The sequence below is a fragment of the Populus trichocarpa genome, chromosome 4 (assembly GCF_000002775.5).
Source record: "Populus trichocarpa isolate Nisqually-1 chromosome 4, P.trichocarpa_v4.1, whole genome shotgun sequence".
Classification (NCBI taxonomy): domain Eukaryota; kingdom Viridiplantae; phylum Streptophyta; class Magnoliopsida; order Malpighiales; family Salicaceae; genus Populus; species Populus trichocarpa.
The window spans coordinates 23,088,197-23,112,775 of NC_037288.2; the positions used below are offsets into that span (position 1 = coordinate 23,088,197).

The 24,579-nt window shown below is 33.8% G+C and overlaps 3 protein-coding genes across 5 annotated transcripts; 1 reads left to right on the forward strand and 2 right to left on the reverse strand.

The window, feature by feature from the left end:
• Nucleotides 1-750: 750 nt before the first annotated feature.
• On the reverse strand, nt 751-3,248 carry LOC18098350 (uncharacterized). The gene is made up of 4 exons (XM_006385007.3): nt 3,086-3,248; nt 1,804-1,877; nt 1,131-1,235; nt 751-1,045 (listed from the first exon to the last, which is right to left on the reverse strand). Exons 2-4 carry the CDS (start codon nt 1,846-1,848, stop codon nt 932-934), a joined length of 264 nt encoding a protein of 87 aa, XP_006385069.1. The 5' UTR covers nt 1,849-1,877; nt 3,086-3,248; the 3' UTR covers nt 751-931.
• Nucleotides 3,249-4,281: 1,033 nt separating this feature from the next.
• Nucleotides 4,282-9,184, reverse strand: LOC18098351 (protein FAR1-RELATED SEQUENCE 11). Of its 2 annotated transcripts, none has more exons than XM_006385008.3 (4): nt 8,995-9,184; nt 7,093-8,110; nt 6,076-6,519; nt 4,282-5,183 (listed from the first exon to the last, which is right to left on the reverse strand). In XM_006385008.3, exons 2-4 carry the CDS (start codon nt 8,071-8,073, stop codon nt 4,569-4,571), a joined length of 2,040 nt encoding a protein of 679 aa, XP_006385070.1. In that variant the 5' UTR covers nt 8,074-8,110; nt 8,995-9,184; the 3' UTR covers nt 4,282-4,568. The 2 variants fall into 2 exon arrangements, with proteins under 2 accessions (XP_006385070.1, XP_024455672.1); XM_024599904.2 differs by lacking the exon at nt 8,995-9,184 and adding an exon at nt 8,459-8,977.
• Nucleotides 9,185-14,985: 5,801 nt separating this feature from the next.
• Nucleotides 14,986-23,560, forward strand: LOC18098352 (uncharacterized). 2 transcript variants are annotated; one of them, XM_024600076.2, is made up of 14 exons: nt 14,986-15,428; nt 17,570-17,689; nt 18,484-18,537; nt 18,636-18,737; nt 19,406-19,489; nt 19,570-19,688; nt 19,904-20,005; nt 20,417-20,533; nt 21,414-21,479; nt 21,615-21,681; nt 22,021-22,074; nt 22,187-22,276; nt 22,832-22,873; nt 23,008-23,560. In XM_024600076.2, the coding sequence occupies exons 1-14, from the start codon at nt 15,411-15,413 to the stop codon at nt 23,125-23,127; spliced, it is 1,155 nt and encodes a 384-aa protein (XP_024455844.1). In that variant the 5' UTR covers nt 14,986-15,410; the 3' UTR covers nt 23,128-23,560. The 2 variants fall into 2 exon arrangements, with proteins under 2 accessions (XP_024455844.1, XP_024455845.1); XM_024600077.2 differs by lacking the exon at nt 17,570-17,689 and having other exon boundaries at nt 14,994-15,428.
• The last annotated feature ends 1,019 nt before the right edge of the window (nt 23,561-24,579 follow it).

Sequence of the window (24,579 nt, forward strand, 5' to 3'; positions counted from 1 at the left end):
AACACATATCAAGAAGCTCAACTGGATTTATTGGAAAATCTAACAAGCATGTGGCAGTCACCTGCCAACCAAAAAGAGACAAAAGGGTGAAAAATTTGAACCTTATTTATCGAGAGACAAATTATGGGTATAACTGCAGGGACCGGACTAGTTGGCAAATAACACATATCAGGAAGCTCAACTGAGAAGTGCAGGGCATAACGTCTAGCTAGTTTGGATTGAACTTATTGCAGTTTTGGATGAAACTAGCTTGGAGAGATTGAAGGCAGGTTGGCAGACTCGGTTGCACTTTCGGCCTTGGTTTCTTGTATTTCATTCTGGGCTCTCCCTTCCTTATCAGGGCATAATAATGTATAATCAGGTCCAGGATATAGAAAGGGGGTGTTTTACATCTTGTGAACATAACTAACAGCAGCCTGCATGCATGATCTTTGTGGTGATGCTTTTGACCAGGCAGAGGCAGGCAGAGGCATCTGTGGTATCATATCAGATCAGTTTTGTCTAATAAGCTGAAATTTTAAGGGAAGTAGGAAACCAGAAAACATCCTTTCTGCCTTCTGATTGATTAGGGACTGATTTTTACTGGTTCACGACACAGCATAAAACCCGGACATGAAATTTACATCTAGTAACTGGATTTTGTTCATGAGGATATGCGATGGGACCACAGCACATAAAATAAGAATGTAGAGTAACAACCTGAAATTGCATATTGTCATCTTAAATCATTCTTGAAAGTGCCAGGCTGAATGAAGAAATATGACATTATATTGCCCACAATATACCATGGATCATCTGAATTCTTTCACCATCTTGCAGTGATATATGTATTGTTCAATGCATGGGTCCAGTCATACACTAAATCACTTTATGCATTATATTCACGTTGCAGCCAGCGGACAAAATTTCATCTTCCAGTTAATAATTACGCTTACACAAAGTTGCTCTTCTCAGGACTTCCCTCAGCAGCTTCCTTCCTTAATGCTTGAAGCCTTTCCTTAAGTTTCTTGCTTTGTTCAAAATTCGCCTTACGCTTCACGGCTTTCTGAGAAAAAAGCTTAAGGATTTACTGCCAGATCAAAATGGTATTTTAGCCAGGAAAAAAAAGGACAAACATAATGCTAACTCACTTCCTCCCGAAAACAGCGATCAAGTTTTATTTTGAGTTCTGTGCATTCACCAAAGAACTTAGCAATAGGATGGTCCAAATGACACTTTTGAAACTGCTCAATAATCTGCAAAATATTTTTGTCGCCTGGTTCAGCAAAAAGTTAAGATCACAAGTTCATTCCAGAAAATAGCACACCATAGACATGATGTTATACTGACTTCTCTTCCCAAACATCTGCATTGAAAATTTCGGAAATGGTCACCTTATTCTTAACATATTATGGCTACAATCTTATACCCACCCTCTTTTTCTTTACTAGCCATAGATACCAACTAGTTTTAAGTTTTGTTGTACAAGTCCTCGTTAGCATTCTGCTCTATCCCTATGGTGGCCTTCCATCTACCACAAGCAAGTTGCAACTAGAAGCATCAAAAGATGATGCATGTTACTATGGTGGAGAGACGCGACCATTTCCCAACTGATCTCCACTCCACCACACATCAAAGAACACACGGAAAAAAAAAATCCATCCAAGGATATGAGCATGAGACCCCCTCCCTACTTCAATGGAAAGAGGGAAATAGCTGTTAACAGCCGTTCATCTACAACTAGAGAAATAAGGAATTCCAATTCACATCAACTAAAAGTAGTTCAGGGGATATATCATAGCATATGAAAGGAAGCAAACTCACTTCAACACACATCGGGTGCCTATGTAATGTCAAAGGAGGATGCATTTTCCTGCAAATAATTCAAGCACTTTCACCTGCAAAACACATACAAGCCATTTTTTAGTCTCCCGCAGACATGCAAATTGAAGGAAAAAAAAAGTTAAATAGGGACATGAATATTAGTGAACAGATTGAAACATCACCTGAAATTCATAAAATCCTTGCTACATGCACTTTTACCATGGAATTTTTTTTTTTTTTCTCATTCTTTATAAGCCAATGAAAACTCATTAAACACCTTGGGAGCAGAAGGCAAGCAACCAAGGAGAAAGAAAACTCAAAGCAGACAAGGTTATAAAAAAAAAAAAAAAAAAAAAACAGAGGAATCCAAGAACAGACAAGTAACCAAGAACAAAAGAACTTCAACTAACAACAGGAGACATAACAGACCACCACCGCAATGCACAAACTGCAGAGACCAAACGAAACCAACTAAGAAACCAAAATAATGACAAGGATTACTGACTTTAATTAGAGGTGCCATTCCAGTTCCTTGGCTAGGGTTCAGTTCAGATATTCTCAGGTGTGAAGCAAACAGGATTAAAGGAAAATTATATGGTAACTACCAATTTTTACAGCATAGGAGAGAGTCAGAGAGATACAACAAGGAGAGAAAAGATATATTGTTTTAATTCCCTTTCGCCTGATTTTATCTCCTTATGTCTTTCTCTCCTGAGCTGTAACCATTTACAGCTTGAGCATTTTAAAATTTCTTGAGGATTAAAGCACCAGTCTTTAAGAGGGAAGGAAAAGAAAACAGCACAGCATTCATCCCAAGTGATAAACAGTTAAAAGTCCCACTTACACTCCATCCTCTCCTTTATCGGATGAAGCTTCAAACCCTAATCCCACAAGACATGCTTTAACATGATTAATGAACTAGTATCTTTTTACCCTTAAAAAAGAAATATCTTTTGAACCCTCTTAATTGAATTCAATTCGGAAGTTTTAATGAAATTTCGTGTTTGGAATCATTTTTAAACATTATCATTGAATTTAATTACATTAGAAAATTGATTACAAATGGTCTGTAAATGATTGAATTCAAGAAAAATCCCATCAAAAGAAATCTTCAAAACATGGACTCCATATCCAGCAAGACCAACACTATCACCAGAAAAAAAAAATACAGTTACAAAGAAAGAGAAAATCCGTCAAGAAATGAAAGAAAGAAAACCCAGATCAAGATGAACTCATGATAGATTAACTGTCTCTAAAGTTGATGGTTTGGTAAGAAACGCACCGTTTTCAGGTGATCTGCAGCTGCAAGGGTGACAGCTTCTTCCTCCTCCTTCTTTGGTTGGGAAACTGAGCCAGAACAGCGGCAAAATGAAACTCCAGGGACAGAAGAGCCAGTCGTTATCGCTTAGAGAGTTAATTATAACTTAGTCCCTATAGTTTAAAAAATCTAATTGCATTTATAGCTAGTAATAAAATAAAAATTAATAGCTTAATTATTTATAGCCATTTTTTTATTTTATTAGAATAAAATAAAAATAGAAATCATAAATAAACAAGAAATTACCAGGAAAAAAAGAGTAATAATTTTGAATTTTCTTGGCCTTTTAAAATAAAATAAAATAGATAGATAGTATATATATTAATAAAATTTTAAATCAATTATCCAGCTTAAATAAATTAAAAATTAACATTAAAACTTAATTATTTTTGTATTTTGTCTTTTAGATATTTTTTTTATTTTCTAAAAGTAGATCCAATAGAAGACATGGAAAGTTAAAATTAACGGAATATTAACCTTTGGATTGAAGGATAAACAATACCTTAACATTCAAATTTTAAGTATCTAATTATTAATTTGTAAAAATCATACCACAAATCATCATTTAGTTACTATCTCAAAATGAACATATTTTTTTATTTTAAAATGATAAAAAAAAACTCATTTTAATCTCATTTTAAAATGGTAAAATAGAGAACACAACCTTTGTATTTTAAAACAGAAAAAATTAGTCTAAAATGATTTTAAATTCATATTTCTATTTTCATCATTCCAGCTAAACACCACTATCAAACACAGGTGTATGTGATAATAAAAGTGTTTTGGAAAAGCTTTTGCTCCTGATTTTAGATACTTTTTAAAAGTGTTTTTCTTTAAAAAAAAATATTAAATTAATTTTTTTTAATATTTTTTATAGTTTTTATGTTCTAATATTAAAAATTAAAAAAAATCATTTAAATATATTTGTAAACAAAAAAAATATTTTAAAAATTATCTGCATCACAAATCTCAAACACCACTACCAACAAAGTTTTAAACTCCTTATAACCTAGAACCAAGAATAATTGCACAGCCTTATTGTTGAAACAAGAGATTAATGATAATCAATTGCTCTCTTGGATTTAGGAGTTATTTTATCTGGTTGGAAGAATTTCCCTTGTGAAAAGAACATGAATCTGCTTTAAACAAGAACACGATCATACATCAATATCTATTTTTTTTCTATATATATGGAACATTACAGAACCCTCAAGAAACTTCTGCTCCACAATGAAAGCCGAGCAGAAGGCTGTCAGGGAAATACAAAACCATGTGCAGTCCTTATCTGCATGAATCGAGAGCAGAAGGATTTTCATGCAGCATTTCAAACTACAAGCAAGAGCATGCATTTACAGATTCAGCAAACTTGCTTTCTTTAATAAAGAGGTGTGCTTCCCTCGGCTATCCACAAGAATTCAGTCACTGCTGAGTATACGAGGCAGGGCTACTAAAGTTTTCTGTGAATGGAGGTAAAATCTCGTATACCTTGTGATGGAACTGGTTGATCTCTGATGCGAGATAAAAGAATAGAAACTTGCTCGGTTGCAATATCCAGTCTCTCCTTCGACTTGGCAGATTCAGTTATGAGACTTGATACCATGTTCTGCAATAACTGAATTCTTTCACCATGATCATTGGAACTGTGAAGAAGCTTTGCACTAGATGTGTTAATCCGACGCCAACGCAAAGGAAGGTACCTTTCTGGGATCTGAAAACAGTTTCCTGTGGAAAGAACTCGAAGGGCATGTCGACAAAGAATTCCAGAGAACTCAAACTGATTGCAGCTGCAACTAATAATTCCTTCCCTAGGAACCCAATATACTATCCGGCCTCCCTCACGTTTGGTGTGGTGTCTCACATGAAAACCATCCTCCATCTGGAATGATGCGTAGTGGGCAGCCAAAACAAGTTGTTCTTGGAGCTTCGAGAAGGCATAAGGAGTAAGGACTGTGGCTGCATGGGATTCCATAGGTGCCCCAGTTTTTAAACTTATGTTTTGCAGATTCTGCTGCATTGTTTGCTGTTCAGCCGCTTGATCTTTAAAATCTACAGCTACAGCAACCTGCTTGTGCAGAGATGAGTCAAGAACATGGAAAAGTTTTTCCACAAAAACTATAGTGGGATTTCCGCTGCACCAATGGTTCTAGTGGCAGAAAGTTCCAATGTATCATAAACAATAACTGGAATCACAAAGTGGAGTTTCTAAACCAACAGGAAATCAAGGGAAATTCTAAGTACATATAGAAACCATCATTTTTGGCAAGAAAGATCAATATCCAAATAAGTGTAGATTCACAAGTTAAACAGCTTCAATAGCACATGATTATGAAGATTGTAAGTTTTGAATTTCTAAGATGGAAGACCAACCCAGCCTAGCTGGACTAACTGTATGATTCCATTGATTTATCGAGTGTAAGAAATGATCATGATATTGTGTTAAAATTGGAAATCTAAAGAAACTAGGGGAAATAAACTTGAATATCCCTTTTGACCATTGCTTCAGCAAGCAGCATGTTTCTTTTCAACATCAGCAAAAAAAAAAATCCTTTCTCTCTCAAGGAAACTATTTTTACATGGACAAACATCACTCTCGCATGACATCTCAAGCAAAACAAATTGACAAGATGGCTGATTCCAACAGTTAAAAAAACCTATCATAGAATTGGGCATGTCATCTACTTGGATAAATGATAGATAGATCAAATCACAGCACTGGATTGTTCCACAAAAACTCTTTAGAAAGATAAAGGAGCCCTTTTGTAATTATAATAATAGTTTGCTTTTTAGGACGTCTATACGTAAAAATCATTCCTCATGTCCTGATATAGCAAAAAATATAAATTAAATCTGATGTGCGAAGATATTAGATCCCACATGTGTATTCTGCCTCAAGTAAGAGCAGTCCAAGGGCCAATACATAGCATATTGAATCAGGCATGTAACTTGTAACATACCTGTTCCACAAAGTGTGCAAGCCGAGTTTGAGCACTCAGAAACCTTTGGATGAAAGCGTTAATTGATTTTGAATGACCAGCTGCAGTCATTCCCGCGAAGAAATGGCTTCTCAAGTATGGAAGAGCCCAAAGATTGCGTAAGGCATGCAAGTTGGCAACGTGCCTGTTTGTATGCAGCCCAAAAATATTGACCATGTCCCTCCAACCCTGTTCAAAGTCCTCAATTGACTCCAAATTATAGAGTCGATAGAACTCTGCTTTCCACTCATTATAACGTTCCCCCAAAACAGCATTAAACCAGGATGGAAACTTCGCCACAATCATCCATATGCAAAGTGCATGTTTCGTTGAAGGCATCTCCTTAGCTATTGCGTCTTTCAGGCACATATTCTGGTCAGTTAATATTGTTTGTGGGGCCTTTCCATTCATGAATCCTAAGAATGCCTTTTGACATAAAGATTACAAAAACAAAAAATGTTAATTTGGGACCAAAAAAAGCTCTTTGAGAAAGAACACGTGTGCCTGTGATAGTGTGTGCGTGACCACGAATCATTGACAATAGTGAAGCCATAGTTATATCATTCAGGGAAGATATAATTGCAGAGACCAGACTAGTTGGCAAATGACACATATCAAGAAGCTCAACTGAGTTTACTGGAAAATCTGACGAGCATGTGTTGGTGAATGTCTGGCATACCCCTAACATTCAAAAATGAGTCAAAAGGGTAAGAAAATAGAACCTTAATTTATGTGCTCAATCTGTATTTGTGAATGTTACAATAACCTCTTTGGCCAGTTATTTCAAATGCCTCATCAACTATCCCTTGCCAAACATCCAACTAGTATTGCTATTTAGAATCTATATTCCTCTGCCTCCCCATTCTTTTTGCACCCGTGAATATGAAAAGGAGAGGGGCAATTAATGGACTGGTCAAAGTAAACTTAAAGGCACTACATGTGCAATACAAGGTGATATGGGTAATTAATCGACAAGAGAGATTATTTTTACTCTATTACCTTTAATGCCCATGACAGCGACCTCAAATTTTCCTCTCGTGAAATCACACATCCGAAGAAGCAAGGCATACCATAGTTGTTCATTCCAACCCATATGCCGAGAGGCAAGTCAAATGCAGTTAAGCGATGTGTTGTATCAAATACCACTGCATCACCAAAGATCTCATATGATTGGACTGATGACGCATATGACCAAGCAATGTTCTCTAACCTGTTGTCAGAATCGAGTGTGTATTCAAATTTAAAGTTGGGGTCCTTCTCCTTTATATTTCTGCACATTCTTAATAAGTCTACGCTCTCATCCTCTGGGTCCAGTTTTCTAAATGACTGAAGCAAGTTCCTCACATCCTTTTCAGTGAAGGGCAAATATCCTGGCTCTACACATTTTTCAAGCTCCATGAGTCTCATCATTTGCTGCACTGAAATTCCTGTTTTGGCAAACATGAGGATTCTGCTCTTGTCCGTATCTGATATGGTCCGATATGCAGGAAGGAACCGAACTTGATTCGGTTCTAGAAGTTCATGATTATGGTGATTATCAAAACCTGTGACACGCCATTCTGGTGCTCCTAACTCTGTGACCTTGCTAATCCTCATGTATGCTTGACACCCACATCGAGACGATTTTCTATTCCTTTGAGGTTTATTTTCGTTTGAGGTTTTGACAGGGGTGTTTCCAGCACGGTGGCAGACAAAATAACGTCTTGTTAGCCCTTTTCCAACCCCATCTTTGCCTTCTGTGCGGTGACGACGGATTGAGAATCCACATCTTTTTGCAAATTCACTGTAAAATTCATAGCCTTCATCATGAGTAGCAAATCTTTGTCCAATATATGGAATTGCATCATTAGGTGTTTCTAGTGATAGTCTGGTTTCATCAGGCGATTCCTCTGCGCTGCTTGTATCATCCAACGACAAAGATCGCTGGTCAGATGGATCATCATAAACAACCAACATTTGGCCAGCCTCTTCAGACATCATATTTTCTCATTAACCTATGAAAGATCAGCTTAAGGGCCTGCATCCAATATGCCAAAAATATAAACAACCAATTCAATTCCGATGTGCAAATAAACACTACAGTATAGAAAGCAACAACATACATGTGCCAACACAAGGCTGCAAGCACAAAGGCAAACTGATGAAAACTAAAATTACAATATTCTCATGTTCTACAACCAAATTCTGGGGCATCCATAAAATGATGTAAGAACTGGACAAGTAAACCTGCCCCTTTCAAGCATTGAAAAGCAAGAAAATGTTTTATCCCATCCAATGATAAAAATAGAATATGGTGCAACTTGTAAACTTGACAAGGTCATAGCTAGGGAAGAAGATCCACTCATATTCACTCTAAATTCCCAACCTTCCACAGTGCTCAACACTGGATGCCTATTTCCAAGTTCAGAGATTTCAGCCATTTTCTCTTTCTCCTTTCCTCAGCATCACAGCCATCTCAAGTACAAGAATTATTTACTCCACATGCAAACAAAATGATTCCCATTTTTCCACATCACCTAACAAAAAACACTAATTTCAAGATGTTCCAACCTAGAAAATGAATGCATTAAAAGGTTCCATCTCCATTTTTCCCCTCTTCACTCCCTATGTTACACAACAAGCATTTACACAACATTTAACCCATATGAATCAAAAATATCAACTACCCAATTCACCAAATCACTCCATCATTCCATTCCACCTTGCAATCTCCCTTCTACACTACAAGAAAAATGCAATACAGACATGTGCAGCACAATACAATACAACAAAATCCAATCATATTAGCAATAAATTCTCAAACTTGAACACTACCCATTATCAACAACACTAAAACAAATATGGGTTTCGTGTTTCATTTCAAAAATCACATAAGAAAATTAAAGAGGAGAAGGAGGGTACCAATCAATTGTGGCGTGAAACTACAATTCTGGAAAACGTTTTTGGCAAGTGACCAGCCCTAATTTGCGCAGGGAGGTAATGAGGACACATTTCTATATCGTGCGCACATTTCTTATCCTACGCCTTCTCTGTTTCCAAGCAGATTACCTGTCTGTCCAAGTGAAGGGTTCGGTTACGTGTATGACCAAATACCCTCCTTCGCAGCCCCCGTCCTTTTTAACTCCAGATTTACTCAAATACTAGTTGCATTACCCGCGCGATGTCACGAGTTAATTTTTTTTGTATAAAAAATATTAAAAAGTACTAAGATTTAAAAGTGTTAGGTTTTTCTGCAAAGTTATACCTAAGAGTCTTGAGTTTGGCTGCAACGCCTGACCCAAAAGTAATATTTATAATATTAATAATAACATTAAACTTGCATGACCCAAGTTTAAGTGGGTCTGGCTGCAATATCAGACTCAATAGCCTTGGATGTGGGTCTGACTGCAAGGTCGTGTCATAAAAATATGATAATTAAATAGATTAATTAAAAAAAACAAAGAAAAAAACCAACAGGAAGAAAAAAAACTAATGAAGAAAAAGAAAAAAAAATATGAATTAACTGGGCAAACCCGTCAAACCAAGTTAACTCATCAAATCCGGGATCCGTGTAATGAATGTTTGATAACTAAATAGAAAAAAATTTAACATTAACAAACTAAATTAAACGAAAAAAATTAATTAAAAAGAAAAAAAAACAAAAACAAACAAAAGGCATCAACCTTTTCAATATGGACTGCACTGTGAAGAAAAAGGAAAAACATCTGAATTAACTGGGTTAACCCTTCAAATCAAGTTAACCCGTCAAACCTGAGATTTACGTCATAAAAGTTTGATAACTAAATAGAAAAAAAAAATTGACGGGTTAACCCATAATTAACTTGGTTAACCCGTCAAACCAAGTTAACCAGTCAAACCCGGGATACGTGTCATGAAGGTCTGATAATTAAATAGAAAGAAATTCAACATTAATAAACTAAACTAAACGAAAAAAAAAATTAATTAAAACGAAAAAAAGCAAAAAAAAATTCAGGTTAACTTGTCAAATCATGTTAACTTGTTAAACTCACGATCCGTGTCATGAAAGTTTGATAACTAAATAAAAACAAAATTAACATTAACAAACTAAATTAAACAAAAAAAAAATTCATTAAAAGAAAAAAAAACAAAAAAAAACCTAAAAGACATTAAAAATAAAAACAAAAAATAGAAAAAAATTAAAAACAAAAAAAAACAGCTCAGAAAAAAAAAAAAACTAAAGGCATAGTGTAAAAAAAAAACAAAAAAAAAACTAAATCATCAATGTTTTACTGTGGACTGCACTGTGCAGTCCACAGTAAAACACTAATGTGTTTTAGTATATGCTAGTTACATGCCCCACGCAATGCCGCGGGTCAATTATTTTTTTCATTTCATAAAAAGCTAAGATCTAAAAGTATTAGGTTTTTTTGCAAAGTTATACCCAAGAGCTCTTAGGTTTAGTTGCAACGCCTAATCCAAGAGTAATATTTATAATATTAATAATAACATTAAACTTGCATGGCCTAAATTTAAGTGGGTTTGACTGCAATACCAGACCCAATAGCATTGGACGTGGGTCTAGCTGCAAGGTCGTGTCATAAATGTGTGATAATTAAATAGATTAGTTAAAAAGAAAAAACAAAAAAAACCAACAGGAAAATAAAAACTAATGAAGAAAAAGAAAAAAAATATGAATTAACTGGGTTAACCCTTCAAACCAGGTTAACCCGTCATACGTTGAATTCGCATCGTGAAAGTTTGATAATTAAAAAGAAAAAAAAACAAACTAATGGGTTAACCCAGAATTAACTGGGCTAACTCGTCAAACCAGGTTAACCTGTCAAACCCGAAATCCGTGTCATGAAAGTTTGATAACTAAATAGAAAAAAAATTAACATTAACAATTTAAATTAAAAAGAAAAAAATTAATTAAAAAGAAAAAAAAAACAAAAGGATGAGCCTTTTCACTGTGGACTGCACTATGCAGTCCACAGTCAAATGCATAAAAACAACAAAAAAACAAAAAGAAAAAGTAAAGGCATTAGCCGAGAACTACTTAGAAAAAAATTTAATATTAATAAACTAAATTAATTAAATAAAATTAATTAAAAAGAAAAAACACCTCTAAGAAGAAAAAAAACTAAATAGAAAGAAATTTAACATTAACAAACTAAACTAAACGAAAAAAAAAAATTAAAAAGAAAAAAAAAGCAAAAAAAAAAATTTCAGGTTAACTCGTCAAACCAGGTTAACCCGTTAAACCCGGAATCCGTGTCATGAATGTCTGGTAACTAAATAAAAAAAAGTGAACATTAACAAACTAAACTAAACAAAAAAAATGAATCAAAAAAAATTAAAAAAAATTCGGGTTAACTCGTCAAACCATATTAACCCGTTAAACCTAGGATCTGTGTCATGAAAGTCTGATAACTAAATAAAAAAAAATTTAACATTAACAAACTAAATTAATCAAAAAAAAATTATGAAAAAAAAAAATTGACGGGTCAACCCATAATTAACTGGGTTCACCCGTGAAACCAGGTTAACCCGTGAAACTCGAGATATGTGTCATGAAAGTCTGATAACTAAATAGAAAGAAACTTAACATTAACAAACTAAACTAAATGAAAAAAATTAATTAAAAAGAAAAAAAGCAAAAAAAATATATTTCTGGGTTACCTTGTCAAATCAGGTTAACCCGTTAAATCCTGGAAAACGTATGATGAAAGTCTGATAACTAAATAAAAAGAATTTAACATTAATAAACCAAATTAAACAAAAAACTTTTGTTAGAAGAAAAAAAATAAAGAAAGAAGCAAAAAAAAATCTCGAAAGGCATAAAAAACAGCTAAAAAAATAAGACAACTTAAAAAAAAAAAACCAAAAACAGATCAGTGTTTTACTGTGGACTGCACAGTGCAGTCCACAGTAAAACTACTGATCCGTTTTAGTATATGTTACAATTAATTAAAAAGAAAAGAAAAAAAATTCGAGGTTAACTCGTCAAATCAGGTTAACCCGTCAAACCTGGGATCCGTGTTATGAAAATTTGATAACTAATAAAAAAATTAACATTAACAAACTAAATTAAACAAAAAAAATTCATTAAAAGAAAAATACACAAACAAAAAAGCAAAAAAAAAACCCATAAAGGCAATAGAAAACCAAAAAAAAATAAAACAATAAAAACAAAAAAAAGAAAAGAAAGGAAGAAGACAAAAAAAAATGGAAAAAAATAAAAACAAAAAAAAACAAAAAAAAAACGAAAAAAAAAAGAGGACGGCTCAGCATTTCACTGTGGACTTGCACAGTAAAACACTGAGCAGTTTTAGTTTTTTCTTAATGCTCATATGAAAAAATAAAAAAATAAAAAAGTAATTTTACTCGCAAATCAAATTAATTTTTTTATATAAAAAAATATTTTGATTTTAATAATATGTTTTCTAGTAAATAAATTTAAACAGTATAAAAATTGATCAAATATAACCCGGTTAATTTGACAAATCTAAAGATAACTCAAAAATTATTAAAAGCGTAGTTTGATTAAAAAAAATTTAAATAACATGTTTTTTAAAAAAAATATTAAAACGAAAACATATTGAATAGACTCGGATCAATTTGGGTTAACCTACTAAATTTACGGCTCGGATCATGAAATCAGGATAACCCTATAGAAAGCAAATCAAAATCAAATATAAAACTCAGTTCTCAATTAAACTAATATTGAATCATGAAATTGAAAAAAAAAATCTATTAAAAAAAGAGATAACAAAACATATATCTCAAGTCAACTTGGGTTAATTTGTCAAAACTACAATTCGGGTCATATGACTATGATAACTTTATAGAAAATAAATTAAAACAAATTATGAAACTCAATTTTCAATCAATCCAATATTGAAGGATTAAGTTGAAAAAAAAATATCAATTAAAAAAAATTAAAAAAACATGAGTCAATCAGGGTTAACCAGCCAAACTCATAATTTAGGTTGTAAGCCCTTGAAAAAAAAAGTAAATAAATAACTAAATAACTGGGTTAATGATTAATAATTAAAATTAGAGTTTTAAAGACTAAAAAAACCATCAATTAATATTTTTTAAGCCAAATCACTTTTCAAAAAATCATCTAAAAAAATAAAAGTTGTGCCAAACACGCCTTAAGATCATTACCCTGCCTCGAGCAAAAATTGGCGTTTTACACTAGAAAGAAAAAGAAGGAAGACTTTAAACAGGAGATCCAATTGAGAAACGTACGATACAAAAGAAACCTAATCGAGAAAGTTAATAATTTGAGGACTATATTACAATAAAAATTAGGAAAATGTAAATAAAATAAAATAAATAAAGAAAAACTGGGAGCAAAATAATAAATAAAAAAATCGGTCTTTGTCTCTTCTCCAAACTCTTGTCTGTTAAGTTAGTTTGCTTTGGCTTCTTAAATACGGTGCCGTTTCTGGAAGGGAGAGTAGTTTGTTTTTGGCGGTTGTCGTTTTGCCTTTTTTTTAGCATTACTTCTCTCATCAACTTTCTTTCATTGAGATATTCTTTGCTTTATCCAACTACATAGGCTTCCTTTTTTTTTTTAGTTTATCCAATTGCTAAAATCAATAATTTGAGGACTATATTGAGAATTGGTTCGTAGTTGGGAAATTTTGTATTTTTCATACAAAAAAACTTATCCAAAATGAGTTTTTTTAAAAAATTCATCTAATTTTTTTCCTAAGAAATCATAATTTCCAGATAAAAAAATTATATACAAGAAAAGAATTCTAAAAGCCTTATAAATCGTGTTCTTGGACTTCCTCTAAGAAATAATAATAATTATATTTTTAAAAAGCATGATAAATATCTATTTCATGATTCCAAGCTTTATTTTTTTTCCTCCTTGGACCATGTTCTAAATTAAGATTTAAAGTCTACATTTCCTAGCCATCCACATCAAAACTAAAAAAAAATAACGTCTCATATTAATTAATAAAACCAAACTATAAAATGCAACTAATTATAACTTATTACCATAAATTTTATTTATATGTTCAAAAAAATTAGCCAAGCTAGAAAATTCAAAGACTTTGAGCGTACTTTAGAGGGTAGTTGCGGTTGCTTTTCAAAGTGTTTTTTTACTCGGAAATGTATTAAAATAATATTTTTTTTATTTTTTAAAAATTATTTTTGACATCAGCGCATCAAAATGATCTAAAAATATAAAAAAAAATATTAATTTAAAATAAAAAAAATAATTTAAATTTTTTCAGAAACATTTTTAAAACATAAAAACAAATAGAGCTTTTAACTAGCCCTATCACATACATGCCTAGATGGGCTAACCTAAGCTAACCATCTACCAATTCTTATCAATTATCTTAATTGAGTCTCCAAAGTAGTAGACATTCTTCAATTGAATCCCATCATCAATTCCTTTTAACATGAGCAATGTTGTTTTTTGGAAAAAGAAATAAGAAGCAAGATTTTAAAAAAGAACACCCAATAAAAAATTACATTACACTTTAGGGATTGAGTTAAAAAAATGAATAATTGGAGGACCATATCGATACTAAATTTAAACTGAAGGACTAAATCAAAACTATACTTAAAATGGATTTCCACTACCATAAAGCACGCCCACTACCCCCCTTGCATTCTCTCTTTGCATGATTGTATTTTGGCACTTAAGAAAAACACCAAGGACCACATCGAGACTAAATTCAAGATTGAAGGACTAAATCGAAACTACCCTTAAAGTAGATTTACACAAAAAACGCACGCTTCCCCAGCACTCCCCTCACTCTATCTTGCATGCTTGTGTTTTTGGCACTTAAAAAACCCCAAGGACCACATTGAGACTAAATTCAAAGTTAAAGGACTAAATCGAAACTATCCTTAACATTAAACTCCAATAACGCACGCTTCCCCACCACTCCCCCCTACATTCTCTCTTGCATGTTTGTGTTTTTAGGCACTAAAAATAGCCCCACAATCTCTATTATACTATAAACACGAACACAAAAATCCAAACTTTATTCGTTGGTCATTGGATGGAATCCCATCTCTCTTTCGTCTCCTCTTGAAAGGGAGGCTGCTTTAGGCTTCTCAGACACGGTGGCGGTTGTGAAGGGGAGTTTGACAAAGTGGGTGTGTGTTTGATGGGGTTTAGTTATTGCTGTAGTTACCCTTTTAGCATTACTTTCCCTCGTCAACTTTCTCTCCTGTCTTTGAGAGAGATATTCTTTGCTTTATCCAACTACACAGGGCTTCTTTTTCTTTTTTCTTCTTAGTTTATAAAATAAATCAGAAAAGGGTCTCCTTTTTTCCATCTTTTGGGGTCTCTCCTGCTGCTGCTCTTTTGTTCCATTACAATGAAGACTCTTAGTTGTGTAAGCTCTTTCTATCCCTCATGCACACACGCAGAGTTTGGTGGGTTTCGGATGATTTCTTCCCTTTCTTTTTGTTTAAATTTTGGGAACTGGTTGTGAACTTGACTAGTTGTAACTCTCTCTCTCTCTCTCTCTCTCTACGTGTGTGTGTGTGTTGGTGTTTTCATAGTTGATGATGGTTGCTTTTGTTTTACTTTATCTTAATTAGAAAGGGATAACTGGGAAAGTATGACTTTCTGTCCCTTCTGTGTTTGGTTGCTGAGAAAGTTTGAAATTCTTGTATTTTTATGGTTTTTTTTTTTTGTTTTTTATTACAAGATCCCTTGGAAAAAGCCTCAAATTTTTATTGTCCATGTAAATCCAAATTGAACTTCCAAGTTCAAATTTTTTGAAGGCCAAGTGGTAATAAAACAAAGACCTTTTCTTGTAGCTGTAATTGAGAGGTTTTGCTTGCAATTCTCTCTGTCCCTCTAGTTTTCTTCCTTTCGTGGGTGGGGGATGGTTGGATTCGAACTGTTATCCCATAGGAATTGTAATCTCATGAAGAACTTTAGAATGTTTATATGCTCAGTTGTCTAAACTTTGTATCGTAACTGACTTGTATGCCAATTTCAAATTTTGACAGAAAGACTTGGTCTCTAGCTATTTAGTTTTCTAGTTGATGGAATAATCACAATGATGATACTTGCTATTCTTAGATTATGGGCTTAAAGTTTAGAAACCAGACTATGGATTTCGAGCTTTAGAACAGTCGTTTTCTACTCTGTTATTGAAGTTCTTGGATGACAAGATGAAGTTGTCCGTGATATGCTTCACTAGCTGACCATTTTACTTGATATCAGTTCAAGATATGATTTTTATTTTTCTAACAGTGCATTCCTTTGCTAATATTTTCGTATTTCGGTAGTCTATGGCTTGATGATAGCTTTCTGGTTCCGTTAATTGTTGATTGTTTGGGTATTAAGGCTACCTTTTCTTTTCTTTTCTCTTCTTTTTTCTTTTTCTTTTTTGGCCGTGGAAAAATAGCATGAAAGATTTCCGAGGTCACCTGAACCTCAGTATGTTTCTATCGATTGTTTCGTTACAAGTAGTGTCACTTAGTCACTTAGTATTGATTATATTGACTTTTATATTTGGACACTGATGTTACTCAATGGGTTTGCAGCCAATTTTGGTTCTTATTTTATTTTATTATAATTAAAGAGGGATAGGAAATGGATGACATCTTGTTTGGAAATTAGGAGATGTTTTCTTTGACCTTCTGTTTGGTTGCTGAGAAAAAGGAGGAGACGCGGAGAAAATTGAAAATTTTTGGTCTTACATGTTTGTTGTTTGTGAAGTGAAAGTGGAACTTCTTACAGGGTTACTTTTCTCTCTTTCTTTTATATCAGAGGGTTGAGTGGAAGATATTTCAAGTTAGAATTTCTATTGCTTATGCAAGAAATAATCTTTTTTGGTTTTCTTCACTTTAGATTTGACCAAAGAGGTTTTTGTCTACTATATAAGAAAGAAAAGAAAAGGGGGTCATTGTTTGTAAATTGCCTTGGTGCTTGAATTGAGACGTTTATTTTAGTGACTGGACATTTTTACAAAACTTGTTCAAAGAGTTATGTGTTCAATTCTCTAAACTTGTTCTATGATTGATTACGAGACAATTTCAAATAATTTTGAAAAAAAATATATTTTCATTTGATTTTGATTTTTCTGCATGTGAATGGCTTGGTTATATTTTCATTTTTGGGAGTTGGTGACTTGATGACTGCTTTCTTAAGTTCTTGATTTTCTGGGTGTTAAGGAGACTTTTTTTTTCTTTTGCTTTTTTTCCTGGCCATGACCAAATACTAAGAGAGATATGGAGGTCACCCAAACCTCAATGTGATTTTTAACGGTCTTGCATCATTATATTAAAGCAGACCCAGTGAATTTTGAGTTTGTGTTGATGGACTATCCTCCAGAAAGTATAATGCTGTCACATCAAACATATCTGGAAGAATGCTTATAATTATAGGACTTCTTTTTCATCAACATAACCTCGGTTTAATGCACCTTTTTATCCTTTGCATAGCCACTTACGGCAGTGCTTCTATGAAACAAGATGAGATTATAACTTTTCATGTTTCCATGTTACATTATCTTTTCAGGCTTCTGCACCATCGGATCCCAAGAGGGGATCATACCTCTGCAGTCTCTTAATTGCACTTTCTTTGATATGTAGTGTTTACTTTGTTGGTTCTGCATTTTTTGGGAAGCAATACAAAGAAGTAAGTGTATGTTATGGTGGTGTTTTGTTAAAATTTAATTTTGCATAAAACAATATCATAGGCCTTGTTTAATCTGTAGATTTGCAAAAAAAATTTAATCGTGACATGATGGCGAATGTTCTTTTAAGAGGATTTTAATATTCTAGGGAAGATCTTGAATGAGGTTTACTTACAAATACATGAAAGATTTTTATGTTAGCTTTGTTTTGAAAATATAAGGTACCATTTCTTCTGAGTTTCTACCATTGTTTTGTCCCAAATAGTGTGTCACTTAGTACTGACTCAATCGATTCTCATTAGAAGCTGAAATTGAGTACTTTTGGTTAAAACAGTCAATTGTCATATGACAGACTGTCCTATAAATGAAGAGATAAAATTACATAATGAAGTTAGAAACACTGGAAAGAACTGAAACACTAGAAATTAAAAGCAAGGGGTATTGTCTGGTATCTTATCAATTCTTGTGTAGTTTTTTTTTTTAGTATGAAAGTTACCGGCAAGAGGCTTAGAACTATTGCCTCTATGTAAATTGAAAGCACCTGGGATATGTGAGTTTTGAATTGGGAAATCTAGGCTTGAACTGCAACCATAAAATGGAGTTACGGTAGCTTGCATGTGCCTGTTGTAGACTAAAATTGTGTCTGCTCTAGTTGTAGACTAATCAAGCTGTTCTAGACATAAAGATCCAAGTGATTGAAATTTTATCTAGTCTGGCCTTAGTTTGTTTCAAACGGGACTTCAAATTTTTAGATGATTTAAAAACTTACCTACAAGATGATTTTCTATCCATGCAGAGAATAACTGCATGGGGAGTGATTGAGGCGATGCAGACATCTGACATATGCAAGGTTTGTCCATTTTAGAAAAGTTTAAAATGAAAAGACACTTTAAAGTGGCTTACCAGTGACTTGGATTTCTTTCTGATTTCTATCATTTTTCTGCTTAGGATCGTTGCAGGCCATCTGGAAGTGAGGCATTGCCTCAAGGAATAGTGACCAAAAAATCTAACTATAAAATGCGGCCTTTATGGGGTTCTTCTTTGAAAAATGTAAGTGAATTCCATTCAGATGCTCAATATATGTGAGAAGGAACCTCATGTTCATCAGATTTGTTAGTGGGTGCACGGAAACCCATTGTTAGGTTCATCAGATTTGTTAGTGGGTGCAAGGAACCTCATATTCATGAGTTAGTCTTCATGTTCTGCTCGTCATTTATATCATTGTTTTCTAGTTCATTCTATTTTGAATTGCATTACTCTGAAGGGCCATGGGTATTGTTCCTCTACATGAGAAGTGTGATTTGGTGGACATTGAAGATCTTGCATTGCATCATAGGCCAGGGATATGATATCATGAACTACTCCAAGTTTTATTAGGACACTGCAAGAACAATCAACATGCACAGTGTTTACTTATATTAGCTCAAAACTTAGTTGATTATGTTTTGTTTTTATGGTTGGTCTGATCTTCCAGACTAGATCTGGAACATGAACTTGAGTAAATAGGGCATCCAAAAGTGAGAACGTGGTCCTCATTAAACTGACTCGGAAAAGTAGTCTTTGACTAACTTGTAAAGTTTGTTGAGATCTAAAATTGAAATGAGTATTTTCTTCTAGTAGGCAGAACTAGACAATCAACGTTCACATATGGTTTCTTGTATCCCTGTTGGAAAATCTTATCTTTTGTCCTTATTAAATGTGGCTTTATTTTTTGCCAGGACAATCCACCACCTTCAATGAGCTTGTTAGCAATTGCAGTTGGGATAAAGCAAAAGGCAATAGTGAACCAAATTGTTGAAAAGGTGACTTTCAATCTTGATATATTATTGGCTTCATAAAATTTTTGTGCTCATTTGTGCAAATATTTATCTTTCTCCTGCAGTTCCCTTTAAGTGATTTTGTTGTGATGCTTTTTCATTATGATGGTGTTGTGGATGAATGGAGGGATTTATCATGGAGCAACAGTGCCATCCATGTGTCTGCAGTAAATCAAACAAAATGGTGAGCTTGATTCATCCCAAGTTGATGTTGCCTTGAATCACAAATGGAATTGGTCATGTGCACAGAGACTGGCACATATCTGCCTACATGCATCCCAGGATTGAATTTTTGCTTCCATGCATTAGTTCATGTTGATGTGCATGTGTTTATTTATGCATGGTCCATGCCATCTCATAACATCCATCCTTAGATGAACAATTACTTTGATTGCACAGGTGGTTTGCCAAGCGTTTCCTGCATCCAGATATAGTTTCTGAATACAATTATATATTTCTTTGGGATGAAGACCTTGGAGTTGAGAATTTCAATCCTAGAAGGTAAGCATGCTTAGAAATGAAAATGGTACCGTGTCTTAATTTTGTTTCCTAAAAACAGTACCCTACTGTTTAAAACTACTACTTTGATGACCATCTTTAATGGTCTTGGTGCCTGCCTTTTAAAATACAAGGAGTAAAATATTCACATCTAGTGAAATTCTTAAAAACAGTGAAAACTCTGCTAGATGCATTTTTCCTGTCGCTCTTCTTATTTTCTTCTAGTAATGGACATAGGTGTCTTTTCACTACTGAATGCCCCTGCTACTTAGGTCAAACAAGTTAAACATCTTAATACCAAGTGGTTAAGTGGGTGTCCTTCTATTTTCTTCCTTTTCTTTTTGAATTGGACTACAAGTGGTTTTATGGAGTGTGATTTCATGAACATTATCGAATGTGTTGAATTTCTTGCAGATATCTGTCAATTGTCAAGGATGAGGGACTAGAAGTATCGCAGCCAGCACTTGATCCTTCTAGGTCTACCGTTCATCATCAAATTACTGCTCGTATAAGGAACTCCATCGTGCACAGGTTTGTGGAAACTAGCTTAAATTCCTTTCTGGGATGATTTAAATGGTTACACTGATCATCATTGTATTGCTATTGGTTACCATCAATTTTTTATGAGCAGATGAAGAGCATAAAAAAGGAGTTTGCTTGGATATGAATGTTTTAATCAAATTCTACTTGGCGTCTTTGTTTGCAAAGAGCTTTGATTGTTAATATCCAAGAGTTTCAAGCACACTTGGTGTTGAAATTACTAAGAATCTAAATTATTGCTGGTTGAATCAAACACAAAATTTTCTTGAACTTATCCAGTTGTGTTTCAGTTACCTACTTTTCAAGGTTATCCAGCAATCACATACTGTGGATTTGTGCTAATGAAGGAGGCTTTTAAGATGTGAAGTGTTTTTTCATATTCTTCTTCTTCATCTTTAAACTTCACTCATCTGTCTGTGCTGTTATTTTCCCTGATGAGATTGTTTTAAATGTTAGGAATATCTATGAAAGGTGCAGTCGTTCAATCTTCTAATGCTACTCAGTCTATGAGAATTCAAAATAACAGGTCGATGTTTAGGAACATGCCAATTTTGAAAAGTATTCCACAGTGCAGTAGGGTTTTGGGAATCATTGTAATCTGTTGGGCCAGCTTGATCATGGAGAGCTAATGATTCTGAATTCCTTTGTGCTTTCAGCAACAAAGACTATTTTCTTGACATTGTGATGGTGTTACTGTTGTGTTCTGTGCACCATGAATCCAAAGGGATGATTATCAACTAAGGGGGGGTAGAGGACCTTAGGATCATAGAAAAAATCCGTGTAATGTGTTGTGGTTATGGTTGTACTGCATGATTGCCATAGTATAGAAAAAAATTCTAGCTTAACTGTTTTAGGCTGATTTTTTCAACAGGAAAATATTGAAGTTCAGAGGCAACACAAAGTGTTATGGCAACAGCACTTCACCTCCATGCACAGGGTAAATCTAAAATGTTGACCAACTCTGTAGTTTGCAGAAGGGTAACCTTTCTGTTGGAAAAAAAATATTTTTTTCTTATCAAACTGCTAGAAATACGCTGTGCTAATGTGGTGAAAATACTCTCTTTCTGTGCAGTTGGGTGGAAATGATGGCACCTGTCTTCTCAAAGGCAGCTTGGCAATGCACGTGGTACATGATCCAGGTATTGAATCTTTGAATGATCGAATCTTTTCCAGAGATTGCGTCATGGCACTTGACCAAATTTTGAACTTAGTAGTTAACATCCTACAATAAATTGAAAACTTGACCACTTTGTCACAGTAAGAAGAGCTTATCTTGCTAATTAGATTGAATGCATCGTAATAGGAGGCTGGTCTTCTTTGTTTCTTAATCATTATGTTAGAGCAGAGTGCTTAGCCTTTAAAATGACACCCCATACTTGGCTTGGCCGTATAATTCATCACAATTTACTTTTGTGCTTGACAGGTCAGCTAGTACTTAGCTGCTTCGTTACCTCTAATTTGCCTTTTCACCTGTGCAGAATGACTTAATCCACGCATGGGGTCTGGATAGAAAACTCGGTTATTGCGCACAAGTAACTCTTTAATTCCTATTCAATTTGTGATTCTCTTGGCTTTGCTGCTTCTCAACAGGAAAAAAAATAAAAAATCTGCTTGGCTATGGTAGTGACACTTTTACTATTTTAGGGTGATTGGACGAAAAATGTTGGCGTGGTTGATGCTGAGTACATAGTTCATCTGGGTCTTTCAACCCTTGGCGTCTTCAATGGAAGTGAGGCAAGTATTTCTTATGTTCCTTATGATAGAATAATTGTAGTAATGGATTGCTATAACTGCTTATTCTATCCTGCTCCTCTTTGTTCTTGAACTCATCAGCAAAGGCTTGTCTAGTGTTACTTACTCTTCCGCTGTCCAATTTTACTGGCGTGCCACTTACCTCCTGCATTAGTTAGACCTTCATATGGGTCAAAGCCTCGTCTGGTGTCATGCTTTGCTGTTTTAATGCTGGGACAATATATATATATGTTACATGAATTAGACATCATAACATTTATTTAACATTTCATGTTAAATATTACATGTATAAAATATCAAAACAATCATTAATTCAACATGCTGGATAATCTGCTGCACTGATGTTGAACATACCAGGATTCTCCCTCATGTTGTCCTATGAACTCATTCATGCTGTTAAATTGTGATGCCTGAGTTAATTTTTCTTTTGAGTATCATTCTGAAAACATGGTAGCTTAACAGAGTTGTCTGAACTTGCTGTTGTCCCCCATAATTCTTTGCCATGAATAATGACTGTTCATGTTTTGTATATTGCAGGCACTGCTATCCAAGTCCAAGGAAGTTGATAAAAGACCCGAAGTATGCTTCTTTTTTCTCCTTTTTAACCAACTATAGATCTTGTAACCTTATGTTTCTCCTTCTCAATGTCTATGCTCATGATCTACTTTCCTCACCTACAACCATTTTGCTAAGCAAGCACGGTTCTTGTGCAGGTTAGGACACAGTCATCTGTTGAAATGAATATCTTCCACGAGAGATGGGAAGCTGCAATAAAGGAGGACAGATGTTGGGTTGATCCATATCAACTTATTTCAAACCAAACCAGACACTGAACTTCTGAACTTTGTTTTATTAACCGAGCGTCACACGACTTTCATACATAGCCACAAATGTTAATACTGACACATTTTCTGCACAAGCAAAAGATCTCTGAACCGCCAAGCTCCAGCACATCAAAGCCACTGAGGATCCTGAGATGTGATTGATGATTGTCTATATTATAATGTCGAAGAATGCCGAACGGTTCTCAATCAAACATTGAAACAGCTTGTTGCAATGTTGTGATTCTTCGGTCCCTTCTTCCCATGGCTAAAAGGATATGGAAGATACACCAGATGTGTTTAATAGTTGATTTTCATAGATAGGGGATTGATTCTTTAAATGGTGTAATACAATTGGTCTTGGAGATGCATATAGATTTGGTTTTGAAGGATTGGTTTTTGACATCTTTCTTGATGATTTATTGGAACCAGTCATCTCATTCAAGCCTCTGTGTATCAAACTGTGTTGTTGCTTATATGACCGTGAGGAAAGTGATCTAGCATTTTTTGAGGAATGGCTTGGGGTGTGGCTAAATCCAAATCCCTCGAGTGTTGCAACCCTGTCTGACTAAAGACTATTGGTTCTTTATCAAGATTCAATTTCTTCGGTCTTGTGTGGGGATCTAAAACTAATGAGTCTTGCTCTAATGCTTTTAGATTTTGTGTCAAGATTTAATTTTTTTGGACTGTGCCAGATTCAATGTTCTTGGGTCAGCTTTAGGATTCAGGTCTCACGTCAGGTGCTAATTTTTTTTGGATCTGGTCCAGACTAATGAATTCTATATCAGGATTCAATTCTCTTGAGATCAAGTGTCTAATTTTTTTTGGATCTGGTCCAGACTAATGAATTCTATATCAGGATTCAATTCTCTTGAGATCAAGTGTTAATTTTTTCCGGTGTCAGGATCCAAGGTTTTTGGATCTTAAATTTTTAAATATAATTATTTGTATTATAAATATTATTATAATTAATATTATTAATAAAAAAAATTAATAAATTTTTTAAAAAATTATTATCAATATTAAAAAATAATCATAGACTTCAAATTTAAAATTATTATTATTAATAATAAATTTTAAAAAACTATTATTACTATTAAAGAAAAACTATAATTTTTTTTTAAAGATAAAAAAAATAATTTGACAAACAAGTTAAATATTATTATTAATATTATAAATATTATTGTTGAGTTTAATGTTATAGCCGAACTTAATGTTTTTGGGTCCGATGTTGCAGTTAGATTTAACACTATTAGATATTAAATTTTTTTGATATTTTTTTATGAAAATAAAAAATAAATCCACTATCACAAGCCATTTATTTAATAGATTTCTATTTAGTAATGGAGGGATGAGATGATCCCATATTAAATTAATAAATGAAGAGATATTGAGCTCAAATACAGCTAAAATGTAAACATCAACTCACCACTCAAGACACTGTGAAATTCAAACAGAAGGCAA

Excerpts from the sequence above, each read along its gene's own strand:
- LOC18098350 (XM_006385007.3), bottom strand. The coding sequence starts at position 1,848 with ATGCATCCTCCTTTGACATTACATAGGCACCCGATGTGTGTTGAA. Across the intron at positions 1,236-1,803 it reads GGCACCCGATGTGTGTTGAA|ATTATTGAGCAGTTTCAAAA; the intron begins GTGAGTTTGCTT and ends AATATTTTGCAG. Across the intron at positions 1,046-1,130 it reads ATCGCTGTTTTCGGGAGGAA|AAAGCCGTGAAGCGTAAGGC; the intron begins GTGAGTTAGCAT and ends CTTTTTTCTCAG.
- LOC18098351 (XM_006385008.3), bottom strand. The coding sequence starts at position 8,073 with ATGATGTCTGAAGAGGCTGGCCAAATGTTGGTTGTTTATGATGATCCA. Across the intron at positions 6,520-7,092 it reads CGCTGTCATGGGCATTAAAG|GCATTCTTAGGATTCATGAA; the intron begins GTAATAGAGTAA and ends TTATGTCAAAAG. Across the intron at positions 5,184-6,075 it reads TTGCACACTTTGTGGAACAG|GTTGCTGTAGCTGTAGATTT; the intron begins GTATGTTACAAG and ends CTGCACAAGCAG.
- LOC18098352 (XM_024600076.2), top strand. Across the intron at positions 18,538-18,635 it reads AGACATCTGACATATGCAAG|GATCGTTGCAGGCCATCTGG; the intron begins GTTTGTCCATTT and ends TTTTCTGCTTAG. Across the intron at positions 20,006-20,416 it reads GAGAATTTCAATCCTAGAAG|ATATCTGTCAATTGTCAAGG; the intron begins GTAAGCATGCTT and ends AATTTCTTGCAG.